At 39.5% G+C, this 20,391-nt stretch overlaps 1 protein-coding gene across 1 annotated transcript in view; it reads left to right on the top strand.

The window, feature by feature from the left end:
* Window positions 1-20,391, top strand: part of rut (adenylate cyclase rutabaga) — a 114,603-nt gene that overhangs the window by 15,126 nt on the left and 79,086 nt on the right. The window contains exons 2-3 of the mRNA XM_074087778.1: window positions 10,984-11,243; window positions 13,482-13,814. Of these exons, the coding sequence (XP_073943879.1) occupies window positions 11,028-11,243; window positions 13,482-13,814 (549 nt within the window). The 5' untranslated portion in view covers window positions 10,984-11,027. The remainder of the gene's footprint in view (window positions 1-10,983; window positions 11,244-13,481; window positions 13,815-20,391) is intronic.

Below are 20,391 nucleotides of genomic sequence, written 5' to 3'. Positions count from 1 at the left end.
TTTAAGTCAAAAGTCTTTGACCAGTGTGTGTTACCAGTGATGACATACGGATCTAAAACGTGGGCGCCAACGATGGGCCTCATTAGGAAGCTCAAAGTCACTCAAAGGGCTATGGAGAGGTCTATGCTCGGGGTTTCTCTACAGGATAGAGTCAGAAATGATGATATCCGCAGTAGAACTAAGGTTACCGAAATAGCCCGAAGAATTGCGAAACTGAAGTGGCAGTGAGCGTGCTCGCAGGACTGATGGCCAATGGGGTTAGAAGGTTCTCGAATGTCGTCCGCGGAGCGGGAGACGAGCCGTCGGTAGGCTTCCAATAAGATGGAGTGACGACCTGGTTAAGATCGCTGAATTGCGTTGGATGCGGAAAGCACAAGACTGGTCTGAGTGGAGAGCCTTGGGCGAGGCCTAAGTCCAGCGGTGGACGTCTTTCGGCTGACATGATGAATCGAATCTACTCTCGATTCTGAGTATTTCTGAGCAAAGTGCTTTCCGGTTTTCAGTTATATTAAAATTAACACCATGCATAAAAAAAAAACTTTCAGCCTTTAAAATATAACGAAGGTCTGGCTGTCGTGGGCTCTTGGTCCGTAAGGCAAAATAACAACAAGCAGGAGACAGAGAAGTTATAAAGTGTTTTCAAGTTATTTCACTCATTAAAGTGACAAAATAATGATTTTTACGTGCGTATAAGACAATCAGTGATTTAGTTAATTAACACGATTCTTCTAATGAAACCAATTTAAAGTTGTTTTTAGCGTTTTTTTTAATATTTGGAAAATTATTCAAATTATTCAAAATAACCGGATATCCGGATACTGAGATTTCAAATATCCGAAATATCCGGATAATAAAAAGTTACCGGATAGTGCAAGCCCTACCTCCGTGCCGTCGACGAAAGTCGCCCATCCAGCCCTGCGGTGGTCTGTCGCGCCCCCGAGTATCCGCTCTGGGTCTCCATTCAAGGACTCGTCTTGTCCAGCGACTCTCGTCCATTCTCGCAATGTGTTCTGCCCATTTCCACTTTTTCTTTGTTATGACAGCCGTGTCGTCCATATCTTAGACATATAAATTGGTGTAATTTGTCCCAAAATATTAATATTTATTATTGTATTAAGTCTCGTATTTTCATTACATTAATAAATAATCACAACACTACTATAATAATTGTAGATTCGCCATAGTATTGCTATTTAACTATACCAAATCATACCAACCATTATTTAAACTTTCACTAGTTACTAGATCGATTCTGTTACATACATGACAGAATGATGATAGGTATATGTATGTATGTATACAAATTATGGGAATTTAGCGTTTGAATTACGTATGAGGTCAGAAAATGAGATACTAATTTAATTCAATATTTGTATGAATCAGGAAAATAATGTTGTGTTGTTTATGTTTAACCGTAATTACATAAACTGTTCCACTTTCTATTATATTACAGTAACATAAAAGAAGTAGAATTCAACAACAAATAGCTAATAAACTGTTTACGGGTTAGACTACGACTACTCGTAGTTTAAAAAAGCAATCCAATTTATGAATAAATGTAACAAGCAGCCTTTAAAAGACTATGGAATTTGTCGGGGGCTACGGTTCTCAACATTGGGGTATACTGAGGATATACCAGTCCAGTGACTGCAAGTGACTCATCTGGCCATCAGGAACTTATCTGATTTTGAGATCAGTTCCTGTTCGGCATACCAGGTACTTGCTGTACATGTGTATATAATACAACACCGTACCTAAGTTGTTACGAATAGTAGACACGTGATATTAGCTTGATTTATAGCACATACGTGCTCGAAAGACGTCAAGATATTCGCTATGGGAGTCATCGTGCTGGAGGAAGGAAATCTGCTATCAGATGCATGACATCAGGCTCACATTTAATGTTGCATTCATTGCGACTCACTTAGCTTTACCGAACATCGAAAACCAGTTATTTTTATGGCTTAATTTTACCCAATTTCGTTTATATTGGCATTATATGGATGGTAATTGTTGGAACTAATACAGTTCTGAGTTTTTCTCACATACTGTATAGATTCAGGCGTTACTTTGCGGAGGTCCATGGTAAAATAAATGGAATATCTGTCTTGCTCCTCCGCCAAGTAGTCAACAACCGCTGATGATGCTTCGGAAAGAAGCGAAACACGTGTCCGGGATCTGGTTTATGGTTATGGTGGTTTAGTTTTATTTATTGTATCAGAATATTTGTATGCGGTCCAAATGATTTAATGGCTGATCTTTGGTGGAAACTAGATTTGCAAAATGCTAACCGTTTAATTACTTCTCTTTGTATCTAAGTTTGCGGCGACGCCTGAAAATGAAAGGACTGAGAAATAAAAACTCTCATGGCCGAACAGTTCTCCAGGGCGTAGTTTTACTTATTTTATTTAGGTTTTCATTGTTGAAAATGTTTAGTCACGCTTCATTGAATTCTTCTCACAACTTATTTATCCAGGAAAATAAAGATACTCTGCTGGTCTCAATGAAATAAGAATAGCTCCTTTTACTCTTATAATAGAAAAATAAATTTCCGTACTTCAGGATATTCTAGGGAAATACTACACCAAATTTACCAAAATCGAGTTGATATACATATGAGTACCAATATGTATATCAACTCGACATATGTATGTTAGTTAAGCATTCCGACTCATTTGTTAACTTTTTTTTTTATGGTATCCCTATACCGTAAAAAAAACGTTAACAAATGAGTCGGAATGCTCGTTTGCTCGTTTGCCCCCTGGCAAACGAGCAAACGTGTTTATTTATATTGTTCAAACGGATGATCAAATCTAATCTACACATCGTAATAATTGTTCGAGCAAACGTAAAACGCGAGCAAAGCGTCTCCATTATTGCCAGTATTTCAGGCGGTTTTCTTCCACAGGTCGCATTTCTCAGTAGGTAAGTTAATTGATCGTCGTTCTTCGATTTGCTTCAGTTCGGAGTAGGTACTTATAAAATAAGCTGCACTTATTATCCCGTTCTAAAAGATGAGTTTTCTTTGAAACTAGTAGTTTTCCTTAGAGCTTAATAAATTATCTACTAAACTGAAACCCAGATAGCTAGCCACAACCATGTTCTCTTAGATTACAAAACCTCGGCGTTTTCAAAGGAAAGGTGGTATAAAGCGTGAAATATGTATAGCCGTGCGAAGCGGAGGTAGGTCATTAAGTTTATTTTATTATGAGTTTAGAATGTTGGCAACAAGGAAGATCGATAAGAATGAAAGTAAATGCATGTTGGTTAGAATACGACGTCCTTGGCCGCGGCCGCTTCCGCCGCTTTTGACTTACGGCCAAATATAACAGTTGACACGTCGACCACCGCACGCCATCAAAATATACTTTACTGCCATTCACGCTATTTAAAAATATTATGTAACGTTTATTTATATACGGAATCGACGACGTGCAATTTATTGCGCGTTTTTACAGCCCACTTGTAATTAAATTAAAACGTGATAAATATTTGGGATCGTAAATTGTGGCAAATCAATTAATTTCTTTCGCGACACGCTACGACTCACATGGAAGACCTATCGTTCATTGAGGCGACAACAGTGAAATTTTCGTAACATAAATGCGTGTATTTTATTGGTAAAACAGGGTTATCTATTGTTTCCCCGAAAGTTATATGCTATATTTTCATTTGCCCGAAGTTCATATGCCCGAAACTTCATTTGCCCAAATGTTTCGTTTACTAGAAAATGTATTTGATATATTCTTATTTTCCCGAAAATTAGATGTCATATTGATACGAATGCAATACGTATTGTTTTTCATATTATTAAGTACAATAATATTATTTAATAGAATATTCGAACGCCATATTAAATATTGTTTATTTTGATTATGATTGATTAAAATTGCTTTTTTCTATTACTCATCTATCTATTATCTTTATTATTCGGGCTGCTATAAAAAAATACCTAACATCGAAGGCTGAGGCGGGAGCGAAGCGGACCGAGTCGCTTCTGCTCCGAAAAGTCTTGCTCGCTCGCTTCGCTCGCTCGCACAAATCAAATGTCGGATTTCTAACCTAACCTAATCTTTGTGATTAAAATTTACCTAATTCAAAGGCTTGTTTGACGTATGGGATTTATCAGTATATAGTGTCGATACTCACCAACTACATGGATGGCAAATGATATTATGGCATGTGATACTTATGGCTTGCAATGATTATGAAAAATGAAATTATTGAAATTAATATTATGGGAAACAAAGATTCTGTCAATGAACTAAAATAATTTCCTTGCTCACCCGCGACCTTACAATAGCTAAGCTTATGCAAAATATGCGTGTTCATGCAGTTCCTCCACCTCCACACTGTAAGAACACACACAAATCACACAAACCCATCTATCACCACCACCACACTACACTGACGCGTTTCGAACTCAAACAGAGCTCATCTTCAGAGTGACACAACCGTACACCATGCTACCAGTTGTTAGACACAACAACAACAACTGGGTCTAACAACTGGTAGCATGGTGTACGGTTGTGTCACTCTGAAGATGAGCTCTGTTTGAGTTCGAAACGCGTCAGTGTAGTGTGGTGGTGGTGATAGATGGGTTTGTGTGATTTGTGTGTGTTCTTACAGTGTGGAGGTGGAGGAACTGCATGAACACGCATATTTTGCATAAGCTTAGCTATTGTAAGGTCGCGGGTGAGCAAGGAAATTATTTTAGTTCATTGATATGGACCTCCGCAAAGTAACGCCTGATTCAATAAATTAAAAGATTCTGTCATTTGATTATATGGTAAACAATGAGTAGTGAAAATGAATTTATAAGAAACAATATTATGTCGGTTGAATATTATAGCACATGAAATTCGGGCAGTAAAGGTATACCGTAAAATAGAGCTCCGTAGCGGATAGAAGAAATTATCGAAGGCCGTAAAAGGGCGAAAATTGTCTGTTCGGGATGCGCTGGCGGCGTCTCCTGAAGATCCTATGGACAGCGTGTTACTTTACTACGTTAATACTATTATATATTCTGTGGTGTTGTACCGACTAACGTTTCGATTTTGTAAGAACTTAAACTCGAACGAAGCACCCAACTCTACACCATCCTAAAACGTGTTCTTCGGTTACTTTGCTCGTATATTTAGATCCCAAAAATCTGGAGAAATATATGGCGAGTGGAGGGTAAAAAGACCCAGAGATCAAAGAATCTGGTCTGACCAGATCTCCGATAATCTGGTCTGACCAGATCTCCGATAATCTGGTGATGTGTATTGATCTAGCGGCCCACCGACTTTAAAAGACTATGGAATTTGTCGGGGGCTACGGTTCTCAACATTGGGGTATACTGAGGATATACCAGTCCAGTGACTGCAAGTGACTCATCTGGCCATCAGGAACTTATCTGATTTTGAGATCAGTTCCTGTTCGGCATACCAGGTACTTGCTGTACATGTGTATCTATCCTATACGACAGGTTAGGTGGATGTAAATAGAATCACTTCGAGGTAACAGACTATTTTTGCATCGTTCGCGCTGAGAGGCGAGTAACGGACTTTCTAAGTTGTTATAGGTATAAAAAAATAACTTCGACGGGGTTCGCAACTAAAGTTCTGCACTTTTAATTGGGTGTCTATTCTATTCGACACTGTCTTTAAAAAAAACAATCCCAGATGCTTCTTACTAAGTCTTTAGCGCAATGTAAATGTACTGAATGCTGTTGTTCATATATGTAATGTATATCCTGAACGACTTTTGAGTTTTAATTCTTATTTTAGAGACGTAGTAGTTACTTCCCTTTACAAGAAAGACTTCCATACAACCCGAACCAGTCGCACCTTTAAAATTAAACTGAAATAATTCGAAATTTTCTCATTTGAAAATTCAACCAGATTGTGTTTTATTTAAAGTTTATTTTGGAACTGAATATTTCGAATTGTTTCAAATTGTTTAATTTAAGTAATAGATATAGACAAATAAAGGTTTACTAATGTTTCGGCGAATAACGTTTGGCAACCTGTTTCATTTCGCAAATTTTCATTTCCCAACTGTTTAATATTTCTGAAACTTTTCAGGATTTTTATAAAACTAACCTAACCTAACCTAAAGGGTTCTACACCATGGCCCTGAAATAAATCCTGAAATATTTACAGTTTTAGAGTTTGCGAAATGAAACAGGTTGCGAAACGTTACGTTGCGAAAAGGCAGTACTCGCAAATAAAATAGATAGGTACATGTTACCAATGGCCATCACACCGTATAGGGTGGGATCTTTTTGCCAAGGAGGTTTGAGGCAAATGTTAGGGCCGAAAACCTTACTTTTCTTGGAATCGGAGTTTGAGTTTCACTCTAGTATCAATTCCAACCGAACTGTTTAATAGGTCATCCATCATTCATGTTCTCTGTTCAAAGTGCACGCGAAACATGCTGATGATAATGCCCCTATTAGACCAAACGACGAGCTGTTTCGGTAGCCGCTTTTCGGGCGCCAGCGCCACGCTCATTGCGGCTTTTGCAAAGTTTACGTCGCGTCGAGGTATTTGTATGCGGAAGCCATGAGTATTCCCATTATAAACATTAAGAATTGCATAAAGAAAAATATAGAGGTTATTACTAGCTTCTGCTTGATAATTCGTTCACTTTATATTTGTAGGCGTAGGTAGGTATGTATGTGCCATAAAAGTACGAAATATTTATTATATTTTTTTTTTAAAACAAGCTTTTTTTGACGACTGTCCTTTTGTTAACGGTATTTTTATAGTCATCCATCTTACATAGTTAATTATGTAGGCATGTATGTATGCCAAATTTCAAGTCAATCTTACCACTGAATTTGGGTCAAAATTTACTTGCAAGATTTGAAACAAACAAAATATATAAAAATCCGACCTTTGATCGTAAACCATACCTTCTCATTGAAATGCATGCAGATTTGCATAATGAGATATTTTTATACAATTTCATCACGAGAGAGCTCACGAGTTTTGAAATTCAGCCACATAACATTATTTTATTTAATATGAGTTCTTGAAAACTGTACTGTGTTTTACTCTAATTATATACCTATTATAATCCTTTTAGGTACTTACACGTGTGCTTCGCGGCGATTCCATTAACTAAAAACAATTTTGTTGCGTCTTACAACTGCGTTGTAAATATAAAATTTCGTTTTATTTCAATTGTTTACATTCGCAGGGCCTCTATACTAAACGTGCTATGAAAATCGCTAATTACGAGTATTATTTTCGATTTATATGTATAGGTTTAATAGAATAAAATGTACATTTGGCCGCTTTATACAAATTAAAAACATTGACCTAATTCAAACACAATCACATAGAGATATGATACCTCCGATTATAGCCGTATAACGAATAATTATATCGTCATCGATTGTAGCACAATGAGCTCATTACGCTTCGTTCGTTATTGTGTTACCGCTCTATGGTCGTGTTGATGTGATAACCAAGCCGATTAGTCGCTGGACAAAGAGTCGCTATTACTGTACGCAAGTAACGACCAGATAGCCTAGTGGTTAGAGAACCTGACTACGAAGCTTGAGGTCCCGGGTTCATTTCCCGTGTCGGGGCAGATATTTGTATGAAAAATACGAATGTTTGTTTTCAGGTCTTGGGTGTTTAATATGTATTTAAGTATGTGTCTATTTATTTATCCGTTGTTTAGTACCCATAACACAAGCTTTGCTAAGCTTACTTTGGGTCAATTGGTGTGAATTGTCCCGTGATATTTATATTTATAAGTAACTGACTGTGACTAACAACAGTCAGCATCAAAGGAACGAAGGCCGAGGGTAAGAAGCGTAAAATAAAGGGACCGTGCCGCGATCTCTCTTAATTCAAGAGTCTAAAGTTAAACCTACTTGTACAGTTGAACAAACTTAATCTTGTGCACCAGGGTGGAACCTTTGTGGTACTATACGTTATGTTGACATCCCATACTTTGGTCAAGGAAGTTATAGTGGAATTGGTCAAAAGGTGGTATGACTATTGTTTTCACCACTAATTGTGTCAGGGGAAAAAGACGAAAGTAAAAAAAATAGTGAATGAACTAAAAGAATTTCTTTGCTCACCCGCGACCTTATGCTAGCTAAGTTTATGCAAAATAAAATTTTGTGGGTAGTTTTGTTTTATGTATATATAGCCCGAGATGATGATGATAGTACCTCTACTAAGCCCTCTACTTGAAATTGAATATAAACTGAATTTAATCAAATAAGTATAAATAATATAATCGATAATACGCCGACGCCATCGTGACTTGCTTACCTATGAAACGTCTAAACTGGAAAAAGGTAGAAACAACCGTTTTTAATCGGGAGACGCTTTTTCAATGCTAAAATACAAAAAAATTGTGCCAAAGTATTAAAAAAGCTCGATCCTGTGAACGTGTACCAACTGGCGATGAGGTTGCATTTATGATAATAACGAGCGCAAAGCCTTTAACAGTGGCTGGTTTACAGAGGTGCAATTTTAACTTCGGCGGACCGTTATCCAGTGTGATTCAGAACTCGAAATCGCAATAATGGTGTGTTTGTCTGCAGTCTGCCTTCCATTCACTGAATTTCATAGAAACGGCGAGCCCACGGCGGCGCCGCGGCGCTCTTTGCGGCTCGTCTGCTGTGCCTGCCGGGGTTATTGACCCGGCGACCGTGAACCCCCTCCCTGCTCCTCTTTCTACAATTTCGCAACTCCGTGCCCGCAGGGATACAGAGTCATTTATTTATTTCGGATATTTGTACTATTCGTTCCGGATTAGGTACGTGCCTCAAATTGGTTACGCTATAACCCGATTAACCTCTCAAACATGAATCACGCTACAATCCGAATTGAAACCGCCTGAATATTATGCGAGTCTTATCATTGGAATTTTGTCATTTGTTGCGCAACTCCTTAACTGAGTTTACTCTGTCAGACTTAGTTTGATTAATTATGGGGACGTGCTATAAGTTTGGAACTAAGTCAGGGTTGCCATAGGCGGCTTAGTTGTGCTAGTTAGTAGCGATATGCTTCGCTTTGAACTACGTGTACGAGTAATTTGGTGCTAGGCGAAGATCGAGCTGCCAAATTGTACTACTAAATCACTAATGAGTAACTAGTACCCACCTACTTTACGTTACAGTTTCCGCTATGTACATAGTACGAGGGTAATAAACGCACTACGAAGGTAAATAGCTATAGCTGGTGACGTCATTCTGCAGTTTGCGAGGGATTGGTGCTATTAGACAAATATTTGGTTGGCACCCATAAAGCAACATTAAAGCTAAAATATACAGAACTAAATATTGACTTCGTTTTGGTCTATTTTTGGTTAGGAATGGTGGCTACTTCGTTTTTTAGAAGGTTCGTTACTTAACTTGAAACATGGATCTTCTTAAAACCTTCCCAGATTACTATTGTCATTAAAACTTAAAGAATGTTGCCTGACTTAAACAAAAACTTTAACGATTTATTCAAAGTAATTAATATTTTACTTGATCAGCTCCAGAACAGAAGCCAGAAGCGAGTGGAATTGAATCTTCTGTGATAGAGGTTTATTACCTATCGAAACATCGTTACCCCACCGCCTACGGAAGAATAAAAAAAAAAATCCTTCCGTGGCACCGCCTAGTAGGCAGAGTCGGATGAATGCAGGGGCGGACAAAACAAAGCACGTACTGGTTAAATATTTGAGAGTAAACGCAAAAAGTGTAACAAAGTAATATCACAGAGACAAGCGAAATACAATGAGTCATCCATCACTGATTGTTGAACTTGTATTAGAAGCGGCTACGGTGTTATGATGATAAAGTCTATTCGATTTAGTTTTGCGAATAATCTTGTTGCCTACGCAACGACATCTTGTTCACTGTCACAAGGGTGCGGTTAATGTACTTCTCGATCCAAAATGTACGACTTGTATTTCATTCCATAATTAGCCAGAAGGGCACGATTTATTAGGTCGTATATTATTGTCATTCATTCCAAATCGACAATTACAGGTCGCACAATAACCGCACCCTAATTTTTCCCTTGAATAAACTGGATTCCATAGCGATCGTAGGTACAACTTTCGCAATAATTTTTCGGTAAAAGTTAGCCAGTAATTTCAAACGTTTGGACAATTTTTAATATGTAAGTGTGTAGGTGTGTTCTATTTTTCTAAATTTGCACAGTATTCTATCGGCCGTCTAAATTATTCAAGCATTCGTCGTGGGTCCGTTACAGTAGTGAAAATCGATGCTGGAGACTAGGTTACAGGAGATTTATGCGGCATGTCACGCTAATACCGGCCTGCAGCCTCCAATTGTGGGTCGAATTTATAACAACGTACCCAGTTTGAATTGTTAAATCTTTGAATTACTCGTATGGTAATAGGTACAAGCTGTCAAAATTCTTTATTAAAATCCACTAGCAAACCACTTCCACTCGAATTGCTTAGATTTGGAAACACTGTGCTACTCGTAGTAGCCGTGTGAATTAATTTGTTATTCGACAGTACGGTAGGTCAACTGGGTCGCAAAGCTACTTACCTATTTAGGAATTTTGTAAGCACTTTTGCGATAACATTTTGTTGTTTGCGTTTATTTATTGCGTATCTATTGAAGAGACGGCCGTGGCACCTTTTAGTTTTACGGATGAAAAATATTGTTACGGGTAATGAGATGTTTTTTGCTATCATTTTTCATGTCGAACGGATGACACTCGTTTGTCGCCTTTTGCCTTTTCTCAGGTTCATTAAGTGGATGCGGTTAAAGTACGAAATGTATTTGTCGATCCGCAATGCAGAACAATAATGAGTGAGTCTTGCGATAGTTTCATGTTCAAAACAATAATGTACGATTTGATAATTCAAGCCCTCATATAATTGTCATCGTACTTTAAACGCAACTTACCCCATTAGGTTGCCATTTCTAACGTGGTAGGTACCACGCGTGCGTCTGGGGTTGAAATCAAACAGTTCAAGTTAAATAATAGCGTGTAATTATTGCAGATGAAGCGACGGTGGGTGGCGGTGGTGGCGAGGTGAGCGACGGCATGGACCACGCGGTGAAGGCGATGTCGGCGCGCGGGCCGCTGGCGCGGCTGCTGGCGCGGCGCCGCTTCGAGTCGGCCGAGCTGGAGGAGCTGTACGCGCGCTACGCGTGCAAGCTGCAGCGCGGCTCGGTCGGCTCCGCGCTCGCGCTCTGGGCGGCGCTCGCCACCGCGCTCGCAGCGGCCGACGCCACCCGGGGCTGGCGGAGAGCGCCCCAGGTACTGACACTGTTGTCTATATATAAGCTATACGCGTACTACGCGTGCAAGCTGCAGCGCGGTACGGTTGGCTCTGCGCTCGCTCTCTGGGCGGCGCTCGCCACCGCGCTTGCCGCGGCCTACGCCACCCGGGGCTGGCGGAGAGCGCCCCAGATACGTTCACTGTTGTCTATATACAAGCTGTACGCGCGCAACGCGTGCAAGTTGCAGCGCGGCTCGGTTGGCTACGCGCGCGCGTTCTGGGCGGCGCTCGCCACCGCGATTGCTGTAGCCGATGCCACCCGGGGTTGGCGGAGAGCGTCTCAGGTACTGACACTATTGTCTGTACATTATTATTATTATTGTTAGCCTATTCTGTCCCACTGCTGAACAAAGGCCTCCCACGATTCTTCCACTGCTCGGAGACAATTGCCAGTCCTTCAAGAAGTACCTAGTCCAGTTCATCCCGTCATCGCCGTCTAGGTCTGCCAGGTCGCCTTTTCGAGTTACTGGGCGTCCACTCGGTGGTTATCTTGGCCCACCACTCGTTCGGAATGCGGCAAACATGGCCAGCCCAGTCCCACTTCAACTTATATTGTCTATACATGTTATCAAAAAATCCTGCACGATATAGGTATTGTACCTGTGCCTCATGGTGCAACATAGTGTGCAATAACACTATATGTATTTTACTCATAAGATCTCTGTACATTTATCTACCTATGTTTTGACAAATAAAATGATTGATTGATTGATAATTTAATCTTATATCATCGGACTCATGATTATGCGGGCAGTTTATGTTAAGTTATAGAACAAAACATATTTTTTCTTTGTATGTACCGGAATTTACGAGTAACTCCTTTTTGCTTTATGCTATTATCATTTCCTTTACCTACTTATATATTTAGGTAAGCACATTTTAGAATTTCGTACTGCGTAACGTGGTGGACGATGACGCAACTCAAAGGCTGGCTTCGGAAGCGGAGGTATAGCTGAGGAAACAAGGTGCTCGACAAATCGGAACACGCGATTTATTGTCGGCAATAAGGTTGATTTAGAACGCGTTCAAATTTTGAGTAAGTACTTTGTTTGATCCAGCGAAATAGTTATGTAGACGTGAAACATAAATTCACGCCAGTTTCCACGCTCAAAGACTTACATTTTAGTTAGTCGTATGCTAGCGTCAATTTCCCATACAAAGACAGACATGAAACGAAAATATGTAACATTATTGAGATAGAAGTGAGTTGGCAAATGAAAGAATTTTTTTGCGTAGTAAGTGAAAAGTGAGCATTGTACTATTGTTAGATACTTTTTTTATCAAGGATAAAAAAAGCAAGCCTTTTAAAAGCTCGAGGTGCTTTACTGCGCTGTTTCAGAGAACATAACATCATAATTAGTTGGATAATTAGTCTGTGCAACGCGCGGCGTTGAGTGTACTATTCAGCATTGTATTGTATTGCAGCATATACCTATAAATCTTTAACTTTGAAATTACCTTAATTCGCTCTTAAGCGAAAAAGCCGCCTATTGATTACCTTGTAATTTTCTCTCTGTGTATCTGTTTTCTGCGTCGCTTACTATTTCTGGTGTACACAATAAAGAGTCATAGTATTGTATTGTATTACCTACCTTTTAAAAACTGGACGTTAACAATAGCGATTTACCTAGTTAGCGACTTTCAAGACAAGACAAGACATAGTTATAATCCTTTTGGGATTGGCCGCAGTCGGGTAAACTGCACCTAGTCTATCATAACACTGCCATAAAGCTGTGCAGTCGACAGTAATAACTATTACAAAGGAGCATGACAAGATCCGAACATGCATTAGGGTAGTTCTTGGCAAAAGGGTCTTACACACACATTTTAACAGTTACCACAAATAAAAAGTACAATCTACTAACAGAAGAATGTTCTAGTCTAGACCACCGCTCCTTTTCGGCAATTTGTGTTTTATTTTAGCTATTTTACCGCAGTGAAAGACGTATCGTACGTATTCATTGTATTTTACCTACCATATATTCTCTTCACATGGCGATGTAATTATATGTGAACATATTATGCGCACATACTCATTACTGCTCCCGTTTACAGTGACTTCTACTTTCAAACATACTTCTCGAATAAAATATTCAAAAGCGTGTTGTTGTATTTGATATACAAGTTAGCGGCTTGCCCCAACTTGGTGGACGATAGGGAAATGTTCATATGTAAAATCCTGTGCGTTGTACGATCCATCAGTCTCATAATTGCAGGTGGGCGTTCTGGGCGCGCACGCGATGCTGTGCGGCGGGCTGGCGTGGTGGTGCGGGCGCGCGGGGGGCGCGGCGCCCGAGCGGCGGCTGCCGCGGGCCTGCTGGCTGGCGCTGGCGGGCGGCGGCGCGGCGCTGGCCGCGACGCTGCCCGCCTGGAGCCCCGGCGCCGCCGCCGAGGGCGCCGCTCACGTCGTCTGGGCCGTCTTCGCCGCCTACGCCCTCCTGCCCGTCGGCGCCCCCGTCGCCGCAGCCTTCGGGATCCTACTACCCACCGTGCACACCATCGCAGCCGCGCTCGTGGCACATCGCTTCCCTTACCACATCTGGCAACAGGTCAGTCACCTTGGCTGGTATTATAGATTCGACGCACTATGTTGTTAACAGCCACTCTATTTAATTGCTACGTTTTTTTCATGCATTAGTTTTAGTTTGAATCACTTCAATCTTGATGTTCACCGATCACGCCTTATGGTTTCTGTACCTATTTAGATTGAATTTAGATCAAGTTTGAACGTAAATTAGTAATATTAGTACAAATCAGACTTAACATTATTTGGTACTTTGAGTGTCATAAAACAGCCTATAAAAATGGCATCCAAACTCTTCTTTTAATCTTGAATATAACGCTAATAACCTTAGCGGAAGCCGCAACCTCGCCCTTGGCTCCAGTTGGCGCCCACCGTGGGGCGAGCAGAGCACCGCCTCACACAGTAATACCTACTCGTAACATTGGTTCGTTTGCGTGATACCGTTGCGTCATCCACCAACCACTTACATATATACATATAGATGACCAGAAAACGCCCTTCAGTTTTTGGCAGTAAAAGAGCTCTCATAATAATTAGGTACCTACCTACTCGTAATACTTAAGTAAGATATATTTTATGATGCGGTTGTGGCCGAGTAATAATTGTTTGGCATTTTTTATATTCCTGTAAAGGCAAAATGTTATTCAATATTAATAAAAAGAATGTTCTCGATTCGAAGGCTATTGTCAAAATCGGTCAAACAGCTTAAAATGTATGTTCTGCATCAAAATGGATGATGTCGTCACCTCGTTACCTAACGTCGCCAACATTTCCGTTTTAACGACTGATCAATAGCGCTCGTATATCTTTACTACGCGTACTTGACTAAATCCTCCAGGAAGCATAAACGTTCTTATTTATTTTCTTTGAAAACAATATAACGTACGCGTCCATTAAAATCACCAACAATAAAAGCGATGTTAAGACCTCGCGTTTACTTTCTTTGCTTTAGGCACAATAAAAATCGACCTCGAGATAGGTTTACCGATTGTAGTGCTATACGCAAGAACTTGCATGAGTACTTGATCGATTTCTAACGGCGTTTGATTCTTTGTGCATTTTGCGTAGTTATAGTTTTTGTTTTGTAGGTACTTCTACCCTATTTTTAGTCCTTCTGTTTGGAGGTTATGCACAAAATGTATTTCACAGTTTGAGAAATTTTATCAATAACATGTAGAAGTGGATCATAAAATTAGGCACAGAATTGTCGCCCCGTGTATATATCTCTATTATGGTTATCCGCGGCTAATTACAATATATGTAAAAATAGCTTTGTGTAAATGTTAGTGTTATTTAGCTACAATGCCATTAATTCCTGTTAGCAATATAGTTCAGCATTAATCGATTCAACATCTGGTTAGCATAAACTGTACCATTTGGGCATAACTTTCATTCCCTATACATTTACAAAACGGGGCACGAGAAGAAATTTATATCTCATCAGGAACGGCCGGCAACTTATATCAACTTCCACCGAGATGAGGAAATCGGAAGAATGTATCTGCTGAATGATCGATATCAGCTGTTGGAGTTATTTTAGTTCCGTTAAAGGAACGATATTTATGTGAGAATTTGTTTCGTGCGATATAACTACCAAGTTTGTTTAGTTTCTGTTGGCCCTTGGTATCAGTGAAGATAAATAAAAGATTGATCGAGAATACTTGTTACGGATTTTGTTTAAAATGTTAAATACCCCTTCATTTGTCATTTTTAACACCATTTCGTCAATCATGTAACTCGTTATTAATTTCGGAGAAAAGTTACCTATACCATGCCTATGTTTGTTGACGAAATATGATTCAACGTTATGTAGAGTTGCACTTATGTGTCAGGAGGACACCTACCGGTTGTCCAGAAAGAAAGGCGAGGCCGTCTGCTACCCAGATTTTATCATTCTGTCAAAAACAAATGATCAGTATCTATAGTTTACCTTACGGAATCATGTCGGCCTTTGTAAGTATTTCGCAATATTTAAGTTTAGTTGCGTTTACTATTTTATTTCGTCTACATTTATCTTCATTGATAGATTTCGAAATTACCTTAATGTATTTCCATTATTACGCCTAACTATAGCCGACTTTCCACCTTTAAGTGGTGGCAGTGTAGGTGGTCGGTATTAATTCAAATAGCTTTCATTTTGTCAGTGTTATAAATTGAAACGGAGTCAATAATAATTAATAGTAGATTATTGTCGTGGCCTGGAAGTAGGCAATTGCTGGCTGAGTATGAGTATTAAACGGACGAGCTTATACGAAGCCAGCAGTTGCTATTCCAGCCGAGACTATTATAAAGCTTTTCTCAAAAATGGTGAATAATTTTCAAATAGAATAAACTATTTCTCAAAATATATTATAAAATTTAATTTTATTCCAATATTTTTCTTATGCTTTCCCGCCTTTTTTCAATAAAAATAAACTGCAGGTGTATTTTTCCACCGAAAACACCACAAGCTATTTCAGACCCAATAGAAAAACTCCGGAGTTCCAACAAAATATCTGATACCGGTTATTAGACTTGGCTGTATACGACTTGTGTCAACATTTCCATGGCCTTTTTAACTTAAAAAAAAATTGTGACTGATTGCAGGCGCGCTAATTCGTTATTGTCGAGCTAGCGCGCCTGCAATCTTTTTAACTTTTTAATTTTTCGCTGACCATAAACTATGCACTACTCCTTCTGATATGTAAAGAATAATGTCAACTTTTACGGACATTTTTGAGAAAATTGGTATTACCGTCGGCTGACAACGTCAGCTAAGCGTGCAGCACGGCTTTTAACAAGCATTATCTTCCACACGCTTTGTGAATACGAATGAGTTAATGAGATTTTATCTCTCATAAGACATATATTAAATACCTTTTACCACAAAGGCAGGAGTCAAAACGGATTATACGGCGATACGAGTATTCTGGCGCGTGTTTCTTACATTTTCATATCCCATAATAATTTTGAGAGATACCTATACGACGATGTGTGTGAAATTTATTCAAAGTTGGTCGTTATTTACCCGCTGAAGGGTCGTCATTGTCGCTCTACGATGAATAATGTCCCCCATACGTATTTCACAAACTCTACCGGCTGTATTTTTGTCGCTTCGTTTGTTTGTTATTCATCAGTGACTTAATGTTTAGGGGAATTTAAAAACGGTGGTTTAGTTTCTACACCTTAGGTAGGCAGATGTGAGTGAAATTGAAATTGATTCTTAGGATAAAAAATGCCTTTTTCCTATCTGTAGGTACTTACTAAGATGTAAGTTTTCTCTTTTAAAATTAATGAATCAAATTGAAACTATATTGAAAATATTGTGGACCTGAATATTTTACACGGACCTGTCCATTTCATACTACTTTAGAAGCAGCCGTACGCTTCAATACAATTTCATTTCGAGATCTTTTGAAAATATTGAAAATCTATTCGCCAATGCGCAGTACTCAAATATCAGATGCAAGCTGAGATGAAAAATAGGCGGGATACCTACTGCCATTTACTTTTATGGTAATATTAATAATGCTTGTTTTATCATGGCGGGTTTGGACGCGGAGCGAATGCGTAATTTAGGGATTCGAGTTGTAAGACAACTTCGTTCCATCTTCACGAGACAACTTTGTGATTGTTGTCGCAAACTGTAGCTAACTTTACAATTAACGGATGTTCTTGATGTTCTTCATTATTTACGCTCCCTAAATCAGACAAACCTGTTACTTGGCACCTGTTCGTCTATAGACGAGTACTTCAAAAGTTAGAGCACCCCGTTCTAAACACCAGGCTTATGCGTGACATGTAATGCGCCATTAAGCAAGAATTTCACGTTTATGTTTAACAACTGAATTGGGCGAGGTCTTTCAATATCACAGTAGTACATTTGTAATTTTATTTTACTGTTCAGAATATTGTTCGGTTCAGTATGTTATCTTGTTTATTGTAACTCGAGTTTTCAGAACGAGAATATTGGAATATTTAAGGTTAGGTCATTTGGTGTTCGACATAAAAGCGGCGACAAGTTGCGGGGGCGGCCTGCCGGCGCGCACTCCGCGGGCGGCCGAGTTATCAATTTGCATAGCCAACATAATGCCCGCCTTAAAGCTTTACACAATAACTTACACATTACTGCTCCATCACCGTAGATAAGTAACTAATACAACTAATACTGCTCGAAATACGAATTTCTGATAGACTTCACTCCTGGGCGCTCCGTAGATGTAGCTTCACTTCTGCATCCTCTATCGCATATACAACGGGGAGTGCTCCAAGGAGTTGTTCGGGTTAATCCCTGCCGTATCCTTGCGCCACCGCCTTACACACTTCCATCCTCACCATTTAGATCGTTGGCAGTCCTCTCCTTCCAGAAATTTCCTGCCTCGCACAGCAAAACTCTGGAATTAACTGTCGCCTGCGGTATTCCCGGACCGATATGACTTTTAAGCCTTAAATTCAAGAAAAGAGCGTCCTCAACGCACTTGTGACTCTGGTGTTGCAGGTCTCCATGGGCGACGGTAGTCGCTTACCATCAGGCGATCCATTTGCTCGTTTTCCCCCCTTTTTTATCAGCAATACGCTCGTTCAACGAAATCTAAGATCTTTTCAAAACGAAAAATATTTCCACATCGCCTGAAGAGAATCGAACTCGGACCGTCGCCGGTGGTGCAGTTGGTAGGTCATCTCTGGTGCGTACATCCATAGCGCACCGAGGGCGCGTCTCCAAGGGGTAGCAGACCTGAGCACCTATTTCATATCAATTTCGGCTTGATACCTTCAAGCGCGCGTTTCTGAGAAAAAAGGTCTTTGAAAGACGCCATTTAGGCCAATTGAATAGCAAAAACAACAAACTTATAATAAATAGTAGTATTCAATTATAGCTTAGCAGAGTTCTGAAGTTATAATTCATTAATGTAATAACTCCAAATGAAATCTCAACTTCGTGTAAAGAAAGTCTTATCATCATTACACTGTCTTTATTCGCGTTTGAATGTCCTTTTTAACGAATCCATTTAATCAAAACGTTAGGTAGGCACGACCGCTTAATTACAGTAATGAGATTTCACAAGTGGCTCGCTCATTTGCTGGGTTTTTTTGTTTCAAAACCCAGCTGCGATGGAAGCACTCGAGTGGGGCCGTTCCCTCCGCCAGTGTTGCCTCCAAAGCTGGAGTGTTTTAGCGTATGTTTAATTAAATACCTGTTCTTATACTAGACTTGATGTACATCTGAGTGTTTGTTCCCCACAAAGACGATTCCAAATTATATTGTCGCGGATTTATTTGTAGAGATTTATTTGCTTTATTTACGTGTGTCGATCGATAATTACCCTCCACAATAACTACGCTGAAATGACGCTGAAGCAGTTACTACGTATGACAGATTATTCGAGCGCAGCATTGATTGATAGCGTTCCATTTGCAGAAGCATATTGTGTAGATCCATTTATAAAAATCGTTTTGCGGTTACACTAAATATCGCTACTGCTGTACAAAATTATGGGAGAAAATGTCGCGTTATTAATGTTAGACGCTTCATGAAAATTGAGTTTGGATAAGTAGTCTCTTAATAAACGAAGCGAGAGTATGTTTTGAGCTTCTTTCCTTTTACTCTGAACTGAGTTTCGCGTAAATTATAACAACTATGCAAACTTTCTAAAAACCGAGACAGTGCGAATCAGACTCGCGCACCGAGGATTCCGTATAAATTTGTAGTATCTAAGAAGATTCAGTGGTAAGAGAGGTCATTTTAGGTGGTACTGACATAGACAAGCATAGAAAATTACGATTTTCAGAGTTTTCATATTTGGTATCTAAACTAGCGGTATCCTATATATAGGTTTTGATTCCCCAGCAATTTCTATGGAATCACCTATATAGGTAATGAAATTACTGTGTATTTTGATTGCGTTGAATTAGAAGTTTGATTTTAGAGTTATCAGACCTGTATTTGATATTAATTTCAGCTTGATATCTCCCCGTGTTCCTGGAAAAAAAAAGGGTTTTGACAGACGGAAGATGGACAGACAAACAGACAGATGGACAACAGAGTGATCCTATAAGGGCCCTGTTTTTGCCGACTGCGGCGCGGAAGTCTAGAAATTAACTAAACCTGAGAAATCTAAAAATTAACCAAAACAGGCGTAAACACATGACCTTAGACTTCAATAATGTTCCGCTGCTGTCGCCACTGCCAAGGGCGTGTGCCGTAACGATGCACCACTGCATAATGAATATTCTGCACACATTCATTATTTTGTAAACAACCATAACAAAAACTTTGTCTTGCCTGGTTCCTCCTAGCACAGTGAAAACGTGTATTTTTTAGGATATTTTTTTTTTAGGTGAAATAGATATACTGTCATCGTTCTCTAGTTTTTACAATTAACCCCGTGAATAGTCTAAATGAACATTATTAGTATCTAAGTTATACCACTGAATAAATTGTATGGCTATTCACAGAGAACACAGGTATTCCTTAAAAATATAGTCAAACCTCAATCCGTTTCAACGCCTCCCCCCACAGCAATAGCTACGTCCTACCTTCCTTAATTCCGCTTTGTTTGCGATGAGCACCCGAGATAGCAGCCACAGCGTAAACATTCTACAAATAGTACATCGTAGGGTTA

The sequence above is a fragment of the Choristoneura fumiferana genome, chromosome 5, assembly GCF_025370935.1.
Source record: "Choristoneura fumiferana chromosome 5, NRCan_CFum_1, whole genome shotgun sequence".
Lineage (NCBI taxonomy): Eukaryota > Metazoa > Arthropoda > Insecta > Lepidoptera > Tortricidae > Choristoneura > Choristoneura fumiferana.
This window is presented reverse-complemented; position numbering and strand designations above follow the sequence as displayed.